This window comes from Oncorhynchus nerka, linkage group LG27, assembly GCF_034236695.1.
Source record: "Oncorhynchus nerka isolate Pitt River linkage group LG27, Oner_Uvic_2.0, whole genome shotgun sequence".
In the NCBI taxonomy this organism is placed as follows: Eukaryota; Metazoa; Chordata; class Actinopteri; order Salmoniformes; family Salmonidae; genus Oncorhynchus; species Oncorhynchus nerka.
In genome coordinates, this window is record NC_088422.1 from 33,379,973 (window position 1) to 33,398,131 (window position 18,159).

General features: G+C 43.5%; 1 protein-coding gene across 8 annotated transcripts in view; it reads right to left on the reverse strand.

Annotated features, from left to right (window-relative positions):
* Nucleotides 1-18,159, reverse strand: part of LOC115111626 (CAP-Gly domain-containing linker protein 1-like) — a 51,207-nt gene that overhangs the window by 4,088 nt on the left and 28,960 nt on the right. For 6 of the 8 annotated variants that reach the window (XM_065011568.1, XM_065011569.1, XM_065011570.1 and 3 more), the window contains 8 exons: nt 14,418-17,102; nt 13,464-13,601; nt 11,938-12,035; nt 11,268-11,388; nt 11,083-11,135; nt 7,324-7,429; nt 5,628-5,778; nt 5,496-5,548 (listed from right to left, as the gene is read on the reverse strand). In XM_065011568.1, coding sequence (XP_064867640.1) covers nt 5,496-5,548; nt 5,628-5,778; nt 7,324-7,429; nt 11,083-11,135; nt 11,268-11,388; nt 11,938-12,035; nt 13,464-13,601; nt 14,418-17,102 — 3,405 coding nt within the window. Of the gene's footprint in view, nt 1-5,495; nt 5,549-5,627; nt 5,779-7,323; nt 7,430-9,338; nt 9,469-11,082; nt 11,136-11,267; nt 11,389-11,937; nt 12,036-13,463; nt 13,602-14,417; nt 17,103-18,159 lie in introns of those variants that run through there. The other 2 variants (XM_065011573.1, XM_065011572.1) reach the window with 2 other exon arrangements.

Sequence of the window (18,159 nt, forward strand, 5' to 3'; positions counted from 1 at the left end):
CAATTGGCCTAGCGTCGTCCGGGTTAGGGAGGGCTTGGTCGGTAGGGATGTCCTTGTCTCATCGCGCACCAGCGACTCCTGTGGCGGGCCGGGCGCAGTGCGCGCTAACCAAGGTTGCCAGGTGCACGGTGTACCCTCCGACACATTGGTGCGGCTGGCTTCCGTGTTGGATGCGCGCTGTGTTAAAAAGCAGTACGGCTGGTTGGGTTGTGTATCGGAGGACGCATGACTTTCAACCTTCGTCTCTCCCGAGCCCGTACGGGAGTTGTAGCGATGAGACAAGATAGTAGCTACTACAACAATTGGATACCACAAAAAAAACAAAGCAGTAATGGCGACAACAGTGATCACTCATATATTCAAGTTCATCTTAAGAAGACAGCACTTGAAGAACTGGGACACCAGTTAGCTTAAGAGAGAGAGGCAGTGCGATTTAATTCCGAAAAAGAGATGGAGAGACTCAAACTCACCATGGAGAGGAGATACCAGGAGATGCAGCTGAAGAGTAGAGAAAGACAATGGAGGGAGCAGCAACTCCTTCGCCAGGCCCAGAACAAGCTGAAGGCGGCGACGCGGCTTCTTCAGCTCCTAAAAAAAATCATGTGAAGGGCACTCCGGATGGCCCCAGACCATCCACCCACTCATACCAGAGCAACCTCCAGCATAATCCCATGTCATGACACCAACCAAGGACTTACCTCAGGTCCAGGTGTCCACAACCATGGTCTAGTCAACCAGAGCGATGCCTCCTCAAATCAATTGTATTTATATAGCCCTTCGTACATCAGCTGATATCTCAAAGTGCTGTACAGAAACCCAGCCTAAAACCCCAAACAGCAAGCAATGCAGGTGTTGCTGCTAGGCCCACACCGTTGGATTGATCCACCTCTATTGTCTAATCAGCCAGCTCAGCTCTTGGCATCAACTGCTGAGCATGGCAGCACCATGTCTGCTCTTATCCTCCAAACGGTCTTGGGACGGCGCCACCACACAGGCCCAATCCATGCCGCCAGCCAACACCTGCGGTGCCTTAAGCACCTGTGACTCCAGGCCCAAACCTAATGGACCTAGTTGCAGCCTCCTCCTTTGGGATCCCAAAGCCAAAGCTCCCACACTTGAGCAGCGGTCGTGAGAGTGACTTCGCCCTACCGAGGGCGTGGACAGCCTGCTTGGCCCCCATCCTCATCTGACAGAGCATTACAAGTACCAAGTTCTGCTGGAGCACCTCAAGCTTCCAAGTGCTTACAAACTGTCCCACTCATGTATGAATGATTCAAATCCTTACTCCACTGCCCTGTGTGCACTTCAGGACAAGTATGGACAGCCAAGGCAGTTGTGCAGAGCGAGCTTGGAGCCATCCTGAATGCGCCACCTATCAAGATGGGAGATGCTACAGCATTTGATGAATTCGCTCTCTCATGAGTATGCTCCAGACACTCAGACTAGAATGCCAACGGATTCGAGCTGATGTGCGGCTCATATGTGGATCGCCGACTCACCAAGCTGCCAAGAGCCTACATAGACGGTTTTATGGAGTATTGCATTACCAAAGGCATTCTATAAACCAGTGGAGACTGCTGAGGGGTGGACAACTCATAATAATGGCCAGAATGGAGCAAATGGAATGTTGTTGATACCTTTCCACTAATTCCGCTCCAGCCATTACCATGTGCCCATCCTCCCCAATTAAGGTGCCACCAATCTCCTGTGATACAAACAGGGGTCGATAGAACTTACAGCCTACCTGACCTGACTGTCTGTTTACAAGTCAAGTCTCGGGACAAGCGGATTGCCAGTCAAGCCGTTGAGTTGTACCAGAAAGAGGACAAGGGCGCTATAGAACAGAGCCCGTCTTCCCACAACAAGAACGAGTCTACCACCGTCCTCTACAACACAGACCAGACTACTGAACTTTGAATTTTCAACAAAGTCCAAGAAGTCCTCAGCTCCACAGGAAGGAAAGGCATCTAAGGGCAAAGAAGCCTAAACCGTACTGCCCTTTTTGAAAGAACCAAGAACACTACCTCAGTTATTGTGAGGAGTTTAAGCTCCTCTCCAAATACCAAATAGCTCAGTGGGTCAAGGATAAAGACCAGTGCTGGCAGTGTGGGAGAGGACACCAGCCAGATTCCTGCACCCTAAAGAAGCCGTGCAACGTCTGCAAAGAGCAACACCTGACTGTCCATCATGACCTCGCTGAAGAAGACGATAAGAGCTTCCTGATGGTCAGCACACCTCCGACCACAGTCTACCTGGACCGCCCAAATCACTCTGGCAGTGTGATGCTAAAGGTGGTGAAAGTCCGGCTCTACAATGATAACAGATCACTCGAAACCTATGCAGTCATAGATTATGGCTCAGTGTACCATTCCCGCTGCTGTTCAGCAAATGGCGTTGCTGAAGAAAGCAGAGTCCCTGATGCTTAGGACTGTACATCAAGAGGTGGTGCAGTTAAAAGGCAACTCGGTCACTTTGAAGCTCTCACCAGTGTGCAACCCATCCAAGCAGTTCAGTATCACCAAACCCTTCACTGCTGATGACCTAGGCTTCGCAGAGTACTGCTACCCAGTGGAGGCTTTGCAGTAAGCATTACCAACACCTCTGAGGTCTTCCCTTCAAGACCTTCACCAAGGCCAGTCCCCTGGTCCTGATCGGTTCAGATCACCCTCACTTGCTAACACTGATGGAAATGGTGCGCATGAGCCATCAATGTGGACCTGTTGCAGTCAATACAAGACTTGTTTGGGCACTTCCAACTTCCCGTCCAATTCCGGCAAGGGACAACAGTGCCTGTTCACTTACACTATCGTTCAGATGGCCTTTTCCTCCATGTGGAGAAGCTGTTGCAGATTGATACTCTGCCTTACCACAATGTAAAGATGGCCTTGACCCGGTCCAAGCAAAATCATGAGGCTTTCCGCACCCTTGAGACTGACACCACTCCGCTACTCCGAGTTAAGGACTCTCCACACTTGAAAGCACTCAAGGAGGCAGTCTTGGCTCATCTGAAGAGCACAGAGCAGAATTTAGCCAAGAACCCAGAGCAGGCGAAGAGCTACTGCCAAGAAGTTCAGAAGCTAAAAACTGCAGGCTATGTGATCAAGCTCTTGAAGCGACCACATTAGGACTCCGCTGGCACTGCCCTACAGACACATTGTGGTACAAGTAACGCCCTGTGGTGGAGCCGACGCTCACCATGAGGATCATCTACCATACTCTTGCCAGCCAGTATGGCCCCATGGGATATATCATCCACTTCAAGACGAGAGCAAAGATCCTGGAACAGGAGCTCTGGACGAAGGAGACGGTATGGGACAACCCCTCTTACCGGCACACCTACTAGACCAGTGGAAGGAGTGGGAGCGCAAACTTCTAACCCTGTCAGAGGTTTTCATCCCTAGGTGTTATTTCCCTCCAAACATAGACAGTGCCACAGTGACCACCGACATCCACATCTTCTGCGATGCTTCAGAGAGAGCTACGGCTCTGTGGCCTACCTCCACACTGAGGATGACCAACGACAAGTACAGGTCTCATTCCACGCGGCAAGATCTCGAGTGGCACCCAAGCGCCATGTCTCAATACCCCGCCTGGAGCTCAGTACTGCCAACTGGAGCCCAACACTAGCTCATCTTCTGCAAAACTGAGGTTACTTTGGAGGTCCGCAGGACCACCCTGTGGTCAGATTCAACAACCTTCCTGAACTGGCTTCAATCGGAATCGTGTCATAAAGTGTTTGTCGGCACCAGAATTGCTGAGATTCAAGATCTCACTGATAGCGGTGTCGACATATCTCCACTCCCTAACAACCCAGCAGACGACATTACGAGGGGGAAAACTCTGGCTGAGCTAACCCGTCTCACCACTCAATGCACCGGCCTCAATGTTCTGACCAAAACGGATGCAGATACCTTCCTGATGGCGCTCCGCAGCTTCATTTCCCAACGAGAATAACCCTTTGAGATCCTGTCGGACAATGGGACCAATTTCTGAGGGGCGGACAGAGAGCTGCAAGAGGCCTTCATGGCCCTCGGGCCTGCACTCCAGGAACAGCTGGCTGAACAGAAGGTCACCTTTCGGTTCAACCCCCCGAATGCACTGCATTTCAGAGGCGCCTGGGAGAGGGAAATAAGGTATGTGTAGTATGCTCTTCGTGTAGCAGTTGAAGACAAGTCACAACATGAAGATGTCCTCCTGATGTTCCTTACAGAGGTGTAATGCATTCTGAGCTCCAAGACCCTTGGCTGTTTCAGCAGACGTAGAACCCTCGATCCAGTCAAATGTAATCTGAACGATGGAACGGCATGATGCTTTGCTCCCACATGCCGTATATGCAGACAGAGACCTTCTTGGATGACACTGTTGGAAGCATAGTTAGGTCCTGGTGGGCCACTTCTGGACCCAAATAATGCGGAACTATTTGCCAAGTCTTCAGCAGAGGCAGAAGTGACAGATTGACACTCCAGACTTGAAGGTTGGACAAGTGGCCATGATAGTGGATCCTCAGCTACCACGAGCTTTGTGGCCCATCGGACGGTTAGTGAAGATGATACCAGGTGCAGATGGAAGGATCCGGTCAAGGTTCAAATATACCGCATCCTGTAGCCCGATTGGTGGAGCTTCCCACTATGTTAGACGGCGCAGACCTGCTTTCATAGAAAGGAAGATGGGGCGGCTGTATAAAAGCCCATTAGATTTGAATTTAGAATCCTCAAAATGTTATTAGATCTACAAAGACATTTATTGATCTGCCAGTATTTCAATTTAGAGACTCCGGTAAACTGAGGTTTCATTTCATGTGTCCTATCAATTATTATTGGATTATTCACCATGGCAACCAATTGTTAGTTTAAAAACTGAATTTATTTCTCAGTTTTGTTGGCTTTTGTGGCGATCAGACCGTTTTCATTTGCAGGGATATTTAATGCGTTTTTGAGTAAATATCACATGTATACTCTGCTTCATCATTAAACTCCTAGACTGGGCTTCTTTGACTAGAGTGCAGTCCGGTATCCATTTACTCCCAGTGACCTATACACACACATTAGAGCGTACCAGAGTCCATTTTAATCTACACGTTAAGAAAGTTTTGTGCACATGATCGTTTTGTGTTAAACTGTTTAGAGGTTTGTGAGGCCCAAAAATAAGGTTTCATTTCACATAACAAATCAATCGTCAGAGGTTCTACAGCGAATTTAAATTAAGCCTATATTGCCAGCCATGGACTTGGCAGACATGGACATCAGTTTCAGCAGAGTTTGAGCAAAATGTGATTGCTTTAAATGTAATTACCATAACACTGCCAATATGAAAGTTGACCTGATCATAGTACGCAAAACATCCAGTGCATGACATATGGCAATAGTATGGAAACTATGTGAATGCACAAATCATCCAAAAATATACATATTGGTAAAAAAGCAACTGAATGAATACCCAAGTTGTGTTTTATATACCAATTTTTGCTAAATTGGGCCATAATAAGTCATGCATACCTGGCTCTCTGAAGTCTCCTTGTCCTCCTTTAATTGGTTCAGAGCTGCATCACCTGAAGGGAAAACATGTATAAGCATTCAGTGACAGTGAGGCTCAATCTGTAGAGTTAAGCTTTGACTGCCCAGTCATACCAGAGCTGCTGGTAAGAGTGTCCTGTCCTCCTGCAAGGCTCTTCTCCAGGCTCTGAACACGCTCCTGCAGCCGCGACTTGTCTTTCTCCAGAGACTGGACAGTAGACTTCAGTGTCTTCGCTGTGGCGCTCTCCCCTCGCAGCACTGAAAACTGCTCAGAGGGAAAAATACACTATTATGTCATACACACTACCTTTCAAAAGTTTGGGGTCACTTAGAAGTGTCCTTGTTTTTTAAAGAAAAGCGCATTTTTTTTGTCCATCAAAATAACATCAAATTGATCAGAAATACAGTGTAGACATTGTTAATGTTGTAAATGACTACTGTAGCTGGAAATGGCAGATTTTTTAAAATGGAATATCTACATATGCGTTCAGGTGCCCATTATCAGCAACCATCACTCCTGTGTTCCAATGACATGTTGTGTTAGCTAATCCAGGTGTATCATTTTAAAAGGCTAATTGATCATTAGAAAACCCTTTTGCAATTATGTTAGCACTGTTGAAAACTGCAATAAAACTGGCCTTCTTTAGACCAGTTGTGTATCTGGAGCATCAACATTTGTTACAGGCTCAAAATGGCCAGAAGCAAAGAACTTTCTTCTGAAACTCAGTCTATTCTTGTTCTGAGAAATGAAGGCTATTCCATGCACAGAGTTGCAAAGAAAATACAGTATCTCAGACTGGCCAATAAAAAGAAAAGATTAAGATGGGCAAAAGAACTCAGACACTGGACAGAGGAACTCTGCCTAGAAGGCCAGCATCCTGGAGTCACCTCTTCACCGTTGACGTTGAGACTGGTGTTTTGCGGGTACTATTTAATGAAGCTGCCAGTTGAGGACTTGTGAGGCGTCTGTTTCTCAAAGTAGACACTAATATACTTGTCCTCTTGCACAGTTGTGCACTGGGGCCTCCCACTCCTCTTTCTATTCTGGTTAGAGCCAGTTTGCGCTGTTCTGTGAAGGGAGTAGTATACAGCGTTGTACGAGATCTTCAGTTTCTTGGCAATTTTTCGCATGGAATAGCCTTCATTTCTCAGAACAAGAATAGACTAACGAGTTTCAGAAGAAAGTACTTTGTTTCTGGCAATTTTGAGCCTGTAATCGAACCTACAAATGCTGATGCTCCAGATACTCAACTAGTTTAAAGAAGGCCAGCTTTATTGTTTGTTTAAATCAGAACAACAGTTTTCAGCTGTGCTAACATAATTGCAAAAGGGTTTTCTAATGATCAATTAGCCTTATAAAATGATACACTTGGATTAGCTAACACAATGTGCCATTGGAACACAGGAGTGATGGTTGCTGATAATGTGCCTCTGTACGCCTATATAGATATTCCATTTTTAAAAATCTGCTGTTTCCAGCTACAATAGTAATTTACAACATTAACAATGTCTTCACTATATTTCTGATCAACTTGATGTTATTTTAAAATGGACAAAAAAAAGAAGTGCTTTTCTTGAAATACAAGGATATTTCTTAGGGACCCCACACTTTTGAACGGTAGTGTACATTATACAATGAATATAGTATACAAATGCTGAAAAAAAAATTATCCTGAAAAGAGAACTCATTACTACTCCAGATCTAATTAGACTACCCCAATGCTTTTTGGCCTAGAAATAGTGCCAAGAAGCCTGCCATGAGGTTAGGGAATTAAAATGTCTAGAAATAGGGAAGAGCGCCAATTCTTACCTCACTCTTTAGGTTCTCCAGCTCCTGATCCTTCTCGGAGATCAAGGCACTGCTTTTATGGAGGGAGGCTTTCTCCTCGTCTAACTGTTTCTTCAAGGCGGTCTCTCTGTCAAGGACAACACACAATTATTATGAATAGAGTTTAACCATTCCAACAAGGACTAGTGGAGCATTGACCATGCATAATCTGGGTTAAATCTAATGTATAATGGAATACCACCAGCAGCCAACATAATGTGACTTTTACCTGCAATGAACTGTGGCCGGTAGTTTAAGTTTGGTAAAGATCCAGTTTTATACACAGTATATAGTGTGGTCTGAAATGGTTGACACCCTTGATAAACCTCTCACTATTAACAATAACAGGGGAGGTTGGCATGTCTTGGGGGTATGATCTTTGACACACAAACTCTCACTCATTATTATTCACTATTCATTCAGGATTATCCCTAATCATGGTAGCATCCACATTAAATAGAGACTTATTTAGAAACATTCTATTTTAATTTACAATAAAAGTGACTCCAAAATGACACCATACATTATTTACCATTCATTTTTGTTGGGCACAAAATAATCTGAAACAACCAAAACTTTCTGCAAATGCACTCAGCAAGTTTGTAGAGTCACAAGCTTGATGTAGTCTTTGCATACTAGGAAGATGGGACCAAATACTAAACTTTTGACTACGTTATTTACAGTTGAAGTCGGAAGTTTACATACACCTAAGCCAAATACATTTAAACTCAGTTTTTCACAATTCCTGACATTTAATCCTAGTAAAAATGCCCCGTCTTAGGCCAGTTAGGATCATCACATATTTTAAGAATGTGAAATGTCAGAATAATAGTAGAGAGAATTATTAATTTCAGCTTTTATTTCTTTCATCACATTCCCAGAGCTGGGTCAGGTTTGTTGGCCTCCTTGCTCTCACACACTTTTCAGTTCTGCCCACACATTTTCTATGGGATTGAGGTCAGGGCTTTGTGACAATACCTTCTTGCCCTTAAATTGTCCATTTTTAACTTCCTGACTGGTCAAAGATTTCAGGACATTTCTAACCTTTTCCCACAATAAGTGGGGTTTTGCAGTGGCTTCTTCCTTGCTGAGCGGCCTTTTCGATATAGGACTCGTTTTACTGTGGATATAGATACGTTTGTACCCGTTTCCTCCAGACAGAGCTGGTTCTGGGATTGAACTTTTCTGAGTTCATCTCAGGTTTGTTGGCCGTGGTTCCATGGTGTTTATACTTGCTACTATTGTTTGTACAGGTGAACTTTTCAGAAATTCTGAACCAGACTTGTGGAGGTCACAATTTATTTTCTTGCCTGATTTCTTTTGATTTTCCCTGATGTCAAGCAAAGAGGCACTGAGTGAAGGTAGGCCTTGAAATACAAAGCCATGACTCAAATGATCATTTTCCATGAAAATTTCTGGAATTTCCCAAGCTGTTTAAAGGCACAGTGTATGTAAACTTGCACAAAGTAGATGTCCTAACCAACTTGCCAAAACTATAGTTTACTAACAAGAAATCTGTGGAGTGGTTGAAAAACAAGTTAATGACTCCAACCAAAGTGTATGTCAACTTCCGACTTCAATTGTACATAGAAGTGTGCCTGTGAATCTAATTCAGAAGCATGGAATGCAAAGATGATGTCTGCTCAAAGGGAAACAAAGGCATGACATCAAGACAGAGAACAAAGAAAGAAAAGAGACTGTGGGCCTATAATAAATCAGATAAATGTGGCTTTGTTCCGGCCATTATTATGAGCCGTTCTACCCTCAGCAGCCTCCTGTGGATAAAGCAGGCATGGTATTGGACAGACGTGATGGATCTCTGTTTAAAAACAAACAGAGATTGAAATGTCAATGGTGTAATCAAGCATGCGTTTTCCATTGGAAAAAACAGGTGGGGTGAGGAAATTTTGCATTATCATTTTATAATCTACGGCACGCGAACTTCCGAGTCTACAGTTTAATTACAAATAAGGACAAATAAAAATGAGATGACAAAAAGCAAGTGAATTAAGAGGGATTACTCATTGAAAAGCATTGACCTCTTCTTACCTTCCTAAGCTAACAGTATGACACGTTAGGTAACAATTTAAAAAAGCATGGAAGTACCTGAAGGTATTATTGGGCAAGCTTTGAAAGACAAAAGAAGAGAATGTAATCAAACAGAGAATGTAGGACAGAGCACAAGCAAGACATGCCACGTTGGCGAAGAGCAAATTGATGCCAGCATCCATGCTTAACTTCTTTGGGACTGGGGGGCAGTATTGAGTAGCTTGGATAAAAAGGTGCCCAGAGTAAAACTGCCTGCTACTCAGGGCCAAAAGCTAGAATATGCATATAATTAGTAGATTTGGATAGAAAACACTCTGAAGTTTCTAAAACTGTTTGAATGATGTCTGAGTATAACATAACTCATATGGCAGGCAAAAACCTGAGAAACAATCCAACCAGGAAGTGGGAAATCTGAGGTTTGTAGTTTTTCAAGTCATTGCCTAGCGAATATACAGTGTCTATGGGGTAATATTGCACTTCCTAAGGCTTCCACTAGATGTCAACAGTCTTTAGAACATTGTTTGAGACTTCTATTGTGAGGAGAGAATGAGAGCTGTTTCAACCAGAGGTCTGGCAGAAGGCCATGAGCTGATCATGCGCGAGCCCGTCAGAGGTAGCTGCATTCCATTGCATTTCTAAAGACAGGAATTCTTCGGTTGGAACATTATTGAAGATTTATGATAAAAACATCCTAAAGATTGATTCTATACATCGTTTGACATGTTTCTACGAACTGTAATATAACTTTTTTGACATTTCGTCTGAACAAGTGATCACGCATTATGCATTTGGATTACTGGGCTAAACGCTCAAAACAAAAAGGAGGTATTTGGACATAAACTTTATCAAACAAAACAAACATTTATTGTGGAACTGGGATTCCTGGGAGTGCATTCCGATCAAGATCATCAAAGGTAAGTGAATATTTATAACGCTATTTCTGACAACTCTCCTTCTTTGGAAAATGGCTGGATGTTTTTCTGTGACTAGCGCTGACCTAACATAATCGCAAGGTGTGCTTTCGCCGTAAAGTCTTTCTGAAATCTGACACAGCGTTTGCATTAAGGAGAGGTTTATCTATATTTCCATGCATAACACTTGTATCTTTTATCAATGTTTATTATGAGTATTTCTGTAATTTGATGTGGCTCTCTGCACTTTCACCGGATGTTTGTTTGAGACAATGCATTTCTGATCATAACACACCAATTTCAAAATGAGGTTTTTGGACATAAAGATTAACTTTATCGAATAAAACACACATTTATTGTGTAACATGAAGTCCTGTGAGTGCCATCTGATGAAGATCAAAGGTTAGTGATTCATTTAATTGCCATTTCGATTTTTGTGAGCCCTCTCCTTGGCTGGAAAATGTCTATAGTTTTCTTTGACTAGGTGCTGACCTAACAATCGTTTGGTGTGCTTTCGCCGTAAAGCCTATTTGAAATCGGACACTGTAACTGGATTTACAAGAAGTTTATCTTTAAAATGAGGAATTTTAATTATGGGATTTCTGTTGTTTTGAATTTGGCGCCATGCAATTTCACTGTCTGTTGGCGAGGTGGTACGCTACCGTCCCACATATCCCAGAGAGGTTAATTGCAGAACTGTCTCCAATGCCATCTGGCTAGAAATGTCAAAATTATATTTTCTTGTACTCTTGATTTGGATAGAAATGAAACAGTTTCTCACCTCTGCTTCATATCTTGCAACTGTTTATTGAGCTTGGACTGCTGCGTTTCCAGCTTAAAAGAAAAACATTATGGAATTAAATTACTTGGTTGGACAGGTGTAGTGATTCAATGTAGGCTATGTGTTACATTCTTAAAATAGTTGTGGCAGTTTGAGGGAATAGATCAGTAGTCCAGTGGTGGTACCTTCTGCTGGCCACTGGTCTCCTTCTTGCTGCTGCCAACCTCCTTAGTCAGCTTGTTGTTCTCCTCCTGTAAGGCCACCAGGGACTGGGACTTCACAGAGGCAACTTGCTTCAGCTCCTCACTAAACAACACACACAATATTATAAATACATAGCTACATGAGTACAGGAATATACAGACAACTGGTAAGGGGGTGAGAGGGAAATAGGTACAAGGAAAGGTATGAGGAAATCACTTTCTACAACTGGTAGCTGCTAGGATTTGCATGCCAGATATCATTCACCGCACTGTCTACCTATCACCTGGCAGGATACAGGCCCCTTCGCTTGTTCAACAACAAACAGCAAAACAATTGTAACTTTAATGTTGCTTCATTATTCATGGCCAAATTCATTCAAGGCATGAACGTTGGTGTCAACTGCACCATAAGATATGTACACAGTAGCGAATAGTGATGAAGTGACTCATTTTTATGAGAATTGCACTGTGCCGTAGTTCAGTAAAAACAATTCTCTCAGATATTTAGGCCTTGAGGTTGAGTATGAAGACAGAATGTCTGACTCTTATAAGTCTGAAGACTTTAGAGCAATGTGTGTGTGTGTGTGTGTGTATAACGTTTGCAACGTTCATATTACTCCACTCCCCCCTCACACACACAAAATATACTCACATTTCCTGGCACAGGCTGCTGATTTTCTGGTTCTCTGAGCAGAGCTGGAGGTTGAGCTCCTCTTGGTATTTAGAATTCTGTTGCTTCAATGCATCCAGCTGAGAAATAACACACACAAAACATAAAGAACTTCTAATGTATATATATATATATATATATATATATATATGTATATAATACATTGATGCTTGTTATTGTTGGTCAATCAAAGAAGCACTACAGTCAAAGGTTCATGTGTAGCAATTGAAGTGGGAGATTTCTAATTAATGCAAACTGGTATTATAATTACAGATTTAAGTTGGCTAACTGAGAAGGAATAGGCTACAATGATCAACCAACAGGTAGGCTGTTGTTTAATATGAATGTTGTTGTAGACAAGGATGGGGAGCACAGCAGAGTAGCCTCAATTAGCCTTGCAAGCTAGCTAGCTAACTTTGCCGACTAGACTGACGCAGTCAAGACTGACAATACCAGATGAGATGATAGATAACCCATCGTAGCAACAAGTTTGTGTAACTTGCGCTCGTCGGTTTGGCTACTTTCCCTCCCTCCATGTCAGACACACACAGGAATGGTCATGTGATCTTGGTAAGTGTGAACATGTCAGCATCTGTGGCTGAATTTCTGTTTACGTGTAACACTGTATTATGTTGTGAAGACTAACTTGTGAAAGTGGTTTGCAACTATGACACCCCACACACCCAACTTCTGGTAAGTTAACACACAACAGCCAGAAATGTCAAATTGGTTCAGTTGTTCAAAGAGGATCATTAAGTTCATTTTGTTTATTTGATTCCATGTTAACCCTAAGGAGCCCCTTCCAGAGTCCTTAGTGAGGACCCTTTATGACAGTGACAAATCATTCCATACCCACAAAATGTCAACCTTTTCAACATACCTTACTGAAAATACATGCTGTTCAAACGCTACATTACACCCCATCTGAGGCATTGCATACTCCTTATCTATCTCAAGGCCATCAGACTGTTGAACAGCCACCACTAACATTGAGTGGCTGCTGCCAACACACTGACACTGACTCAACTCCAGCCACTTTAATAATGGGAATTGATGGGAAATGTAAAATATATCACTAGCCACTTTAAACAATGCTACCTAATATAATGTTACATACCCTACATTATTCATCTCATATGTATACGTATATACTGTACTCTATATCATCTACTGCATCCTTATGTAATACATGTATCACTAGCCACTTTAACTATGCCACTTTGTTTACATACTCATCTCATATGTATATAATGTACTCGATACCATCTACTGTATCTTGCCTATGCCGCTCTGTACCATCACTCACTCATATATCTTTATGTACATATTCTTTATCCCCTTACACTGTGTATAGGACAGTAGTTTTGGAATTGTTGGTTGGATTGCTTGTTGGTTATTACTGCATTGTCGGAACTAGAAGCACAAGCATTTCGCTACACTCGCATTAACATCTGCTAAACATGTGTATGTGACAAATAACATTTGATTTGATTTGATCCCTGACTCACCTGACTGGTCATCTCCTGCTTGGCACTCCTGAACTCCTCCAGCAGAGACTGGGCCTCACTCTTCTCCTGCTCCAGAAGGCCCTTCTCTTGTGTCAGCCGCTCCATGGCCTCAGCATTCTTCCCTGAGGACTCTGCTGCCTAGGTAGTGAGGGAGAGGGGGGCATGTCAACCAGACATATATGATGAAATAACTGCAACTTACTTGGATTGGTGTTGGTTGACGTGAACAGCAAACCCCTATGTCCTGAGATTTATCATCATTTGATGGATACTTATTTTTACAAAGCCCAAATCAACGCAGAGGGATCACTATTTACATTTTCTCATATCGTGCAGAATTCATTTGCATGCATTGCACGTCAGTCATCCAAACTTGATTTTGAAGCTTTAGTGGGTTACGATGATTGTGTTTCCGAAATTACTATGCAATTGATGTAATCCTCAGGAATCATTGCAATACCCACATCTACTACTACAGTCAGGTAACAGGCAACTAGTTTTGACTACAGTGTTGGTGAAGGACCTAAAGGCTAAAATGAAAAATTAGGAGTAGAGAAAAAGAAACTAATTACATCCTGTGACCTGAGAACGGATACTTGCAGTAATGTATTTTGGCCCTAACATATTGCTTGACATCTCAATTAGACAACAGAGACCATGGTTGTGGACATGACTCTTAAAACCAAATTCTAAGGGAGATGAGATGTAACCATCTGCCCCAACCAAGGAACAGACCCTAACTTCTCAAACAACGTTCTAAGCCCACAGGAATATATTTCATATATAAACTTTTTGCAGGAGACTAGAATAAAGTTAGCGCAGTTAGTAAAGGAGATGAAACAAAAAGTGAGATAAATAGAAAAGGTGACCAGACTAGCATGCAGTGAGGGTGAAACATGACCACAGCCATCTCAACATGAGGGTTAGATACAGGATTTGTTAGTAGTGGAGTACCTCAAGCTGCTTGGAAAGAATGTTTTTGAGTTGAGCTTCAAGCTGGGTGACTTGCTGGGTGGCTTCGTCCCTCTCCTTGAGCAAGGCATCCTTCTCGACCTTCAGCTCTTCCAGCTTGGTGCCAATTTCTTCCCGGGCCTTGGCAGACACAGATGCCTCCTCCACAGAGACTTTGTGCTGTCCCTCTATCCCTGCCTTCTCAGCACGTAGGGTCTGGGCATCTGCATCAAGCTGTGTGTGGGCAGCTCGCAGCTTCTCCACTTCCTCCAGGAGCCTTGAGCGTTCCTCATCACCACTCTTTTGGCTGCTGTGGAGGGAGGAAAGGTTTTTCTCCAGCCTGGACTGTATAGCTAGGAGGTCTACCTTCTCCTTAGCCAAGGAGGAGACTTCTTTGCCAAGCTCCTCCAGTTTGGTAAACAGGCACTCTTGGTCTTCAGCCAAGCCATCCTTTTCCTGGTCTCTCTGCTTCAGCTGTGCCTTCAAGTTCTCAACCTCCCTAGCCAAGGCTTTTCTCTCCTCTCCAATGTCCTTAAGGCTGGCAGACAACTCATCAATGGCCTTGTCTCTAGTGACAGATTTCTGAGTGAGGTCCTGCACTTTGGCTTGCATCTGGGCATTCTCCTCAAGCAGACCATGTTGCTCACCTAACAATCCAGTGTGAGTCATCTTAAGTTGCTTTAAATCACAACACAAACCATTTTTCTCAGAGGCCATTGTGTCTCTTTCAACACTAACAGAGGCAATCTCTGCCTTCAGGATAGATTCAGCCTGCAGGAGGGAAGTGTTTTTCTGTGTCAGAGTGGACAACTGACTCTGTAAGTTATCTCGCTCTCTGGAGAGGTCATCCTTTGCAGAGGACAGTTTACTTCGCTCAGTGGCTTCAGTCTGCTGCTGCGATTCAATAATCCTTTTTTCCTTTGAAAGTGAGTCTGTCTGACCCTTTAACTCCTGGACCTGCAGAAGCAGATCATCTTTGTCCTTCTGCAGGATATGTAGGCTCTTATTAAGCTCTGCCTGCTGGGAGTGCAGGAGATCCCGCTCTTTTCTTAGGGTGTCCCTCTGCTGGATGAGTTCCAAATGCACCTGCTCAGAGTTGCCTTTTAGTTTATGATGCTCTTCTGCAAGTTCAGTTGTGCTTTTTTCAAGGGCCTCCCTCTCAGAGCAAAGCTTCTGCAGCTGTGCCTGTAGATCAGACTTTTTGTTTTTCAAGGAAGCTCGCTCAACCTCCACCTTTTGGATCTTCTGTTTGGATTCCTCTAGCAAGGACGTAAGGTTGTAATTGGCTTGCTTCAGGTCATCAATGGCCTTGGAGGAGCTGTCCAGCTGGTCTTTCATACTGCGGATCTCACCTGCTATCTTGTCGCGCTCTTTTGTTAGAGTAACTTTTTCAGAGATCTCCTTTGTGTGCTTTTCTTTAAGCTCTTCATTTTCATGTACCAAACGGTCACTCTCCATCTTCTGCTGTTCCAGTATTGATTCCATGGCCAGCTTCTCTTTCCGTACGGAGTGTACTGCCTTCTCTGTCTCTTCATTCTGGAGACACAGAGCTTTCTTCTCCTTGGCAAAAGATGACAACACCTCTTTGACTTTCTCCTTTGAGGTAGCCGCTTCCTGTGTAGAAAGTCGGAGCTTCTCCTTCAACTCTTCTATCTCCTTGAAAAGTTCATCCTTCTCAGAACGCACCTTTCGCTGGGTAGCAAGCAGGTCCTCTTTCTCCTGCATGAGGTGAAGCCTCTCGGAGTCTGTAACCTCACTGCTGGTCTTGGACTCGTCCAGCATCTTGGCCAGGCTCATTTTGGAAGCCTGGAGCTCGCCGTTGTCACGGACAGACTTCTCAAGATCCTTCTTGGTGATATTCAGCTGATTCTGAAGCTCCGTATTCATGGCTTGGAGGGCCTCTTTGTCAGATATAGCAGCATTAATTTGAGCAGACATCTCCTCTTTACCTCTGGCCAGGGTCTCCTTCTGGGCCTCCAACTGAGTGTTTTTCACACAGAGATCTACTTTTTCCAAGCTCAACGACTGACACCTTGTCTGCAACTCTGTATTCTTTGCATCAAGGGATTTCTTAGCATTTCTTGCTGCATCCCTCTCTAACACGAGGCTATCCATCTCAGAGATCAACTTCTCCCTGCTTTGCTTGAGCTCTTCCTGGAGCCCATTCCTTTCCTCACAGGTCTTCTCATAGATTTCTGCTAGCTGATTCCTCTTAGTTTCCTGCTGCTGGATCTCCTGTTTGTACTTTAAGAGGACCTCCTGCTTCTCTGCATTTGTCTTTTGTAGCTCCTCAATTTGGGACTGATGCTCCATTTCAGATTGACTGAGGGATTCGTTTTTGGCCTGTGCCCCGTCAACAGCAACTCTGAGCTTCTCAATCTCTCTGAATAGTGAGGCCTTCTCTCCATCCAGCTGCTGATTTGTGGTCAAAAGTTCCTCCTGCTCTTTTGTAAGCTTGTCCCTCAGAGTCAGCAGTTCTTTAGTCTTAACCGAGAGCTCATTGTGACTAGCTTCCAAGGCAGAGAGCTTGGCCTGGAGTTCGAAGAGTTGCTTCTCAAGATTTTCCTTATGAGCTCTGAGATCTGAACTCTCCTTAGACATGTGTTCCAGTGCTGAGATTTGCTTCTCCAGGTCTGTGGACAATCGCTCAACATGCTGCATGGAGGAGTCGAGCTCAGCAGAAAGAAACTGAGGGAATGAAGTTGAAAGAAAAAAGGGGCATATAAAGGGAAAAGTTACAAAATAAGTCAAGAAGTAATAAAATGCAACTGGAAAGGTTAAGCTGGTGCAAGCATAAAAAACTATTGGGAGAAAAGAAACAGTAGCTGACACCACAATGAAAACATTGAAAACAGGGGCACGCCAATGGAGTGCTTATGCATGCCTATGTATGTGTGTTTGTCTTGTAAGTGTGCTCTAATCATAGCTTCAGGTTTTCAATCGGTGTGCAGTGTATTAGGTGAGGATGAGAGTGTCTGCGTAATTGTGTACTTTCCATTCAGAAGAAGATTTTGACAAGCATATAACCCTTTTTCAAAAGGTGTTATAATTGGTGAGCACAGACAGAAACCGTACACTAACTCATCAAGACTGTGAGTATCAGTTTTTTTTGGTTTATCCCCAAGATGTGCCCCTGCTTTTTAAGTAGGCCCTAAAAACCACACCACAACATAGCCACACTGTCAATGGTCAAATGAAGATGGTGCATATAAGACGATCATCCTTAGCTGTTAATTCTACATAGTGCAATGGACTTGAATAAACACAGTGAACAAAAAACTATAATATGAGCAGATAAAATGCTAACATGAATCTCATAGCCTTAGGAATAGGCTTAGTGAGTTGAAAAAATATATTTGTGTTAGTGAAATCAAAGAATGAGGTCACTGTGGTAGAATAATTATGGCATAACAGTCTGAACCCTTCACAAAACGGACGTCACCTACTTCTTACAGTAAGATAACTACCCAGACAATAGAAATATGGCTGGGCGATATATTTAATGAATTAGATTCATTTGAATGTATGTTTTTGCACGATATTCCAAATGCCAGTAACGCAGAATCACATTTCTTTTGTATTTTTTGTTTTTATGAGCATTTCTATCTGCTTGTTCTCATATGGTCTTTTTCGTCTGGTCTCATTCGCTCCTTCTGTGCTGTGCACCTTCCCATTTATACCAGAGGTTTGCATATAATGGCGAGATGCTCATGTCCTCGCCCTAACAACGGGAGCCGTTGTCCCA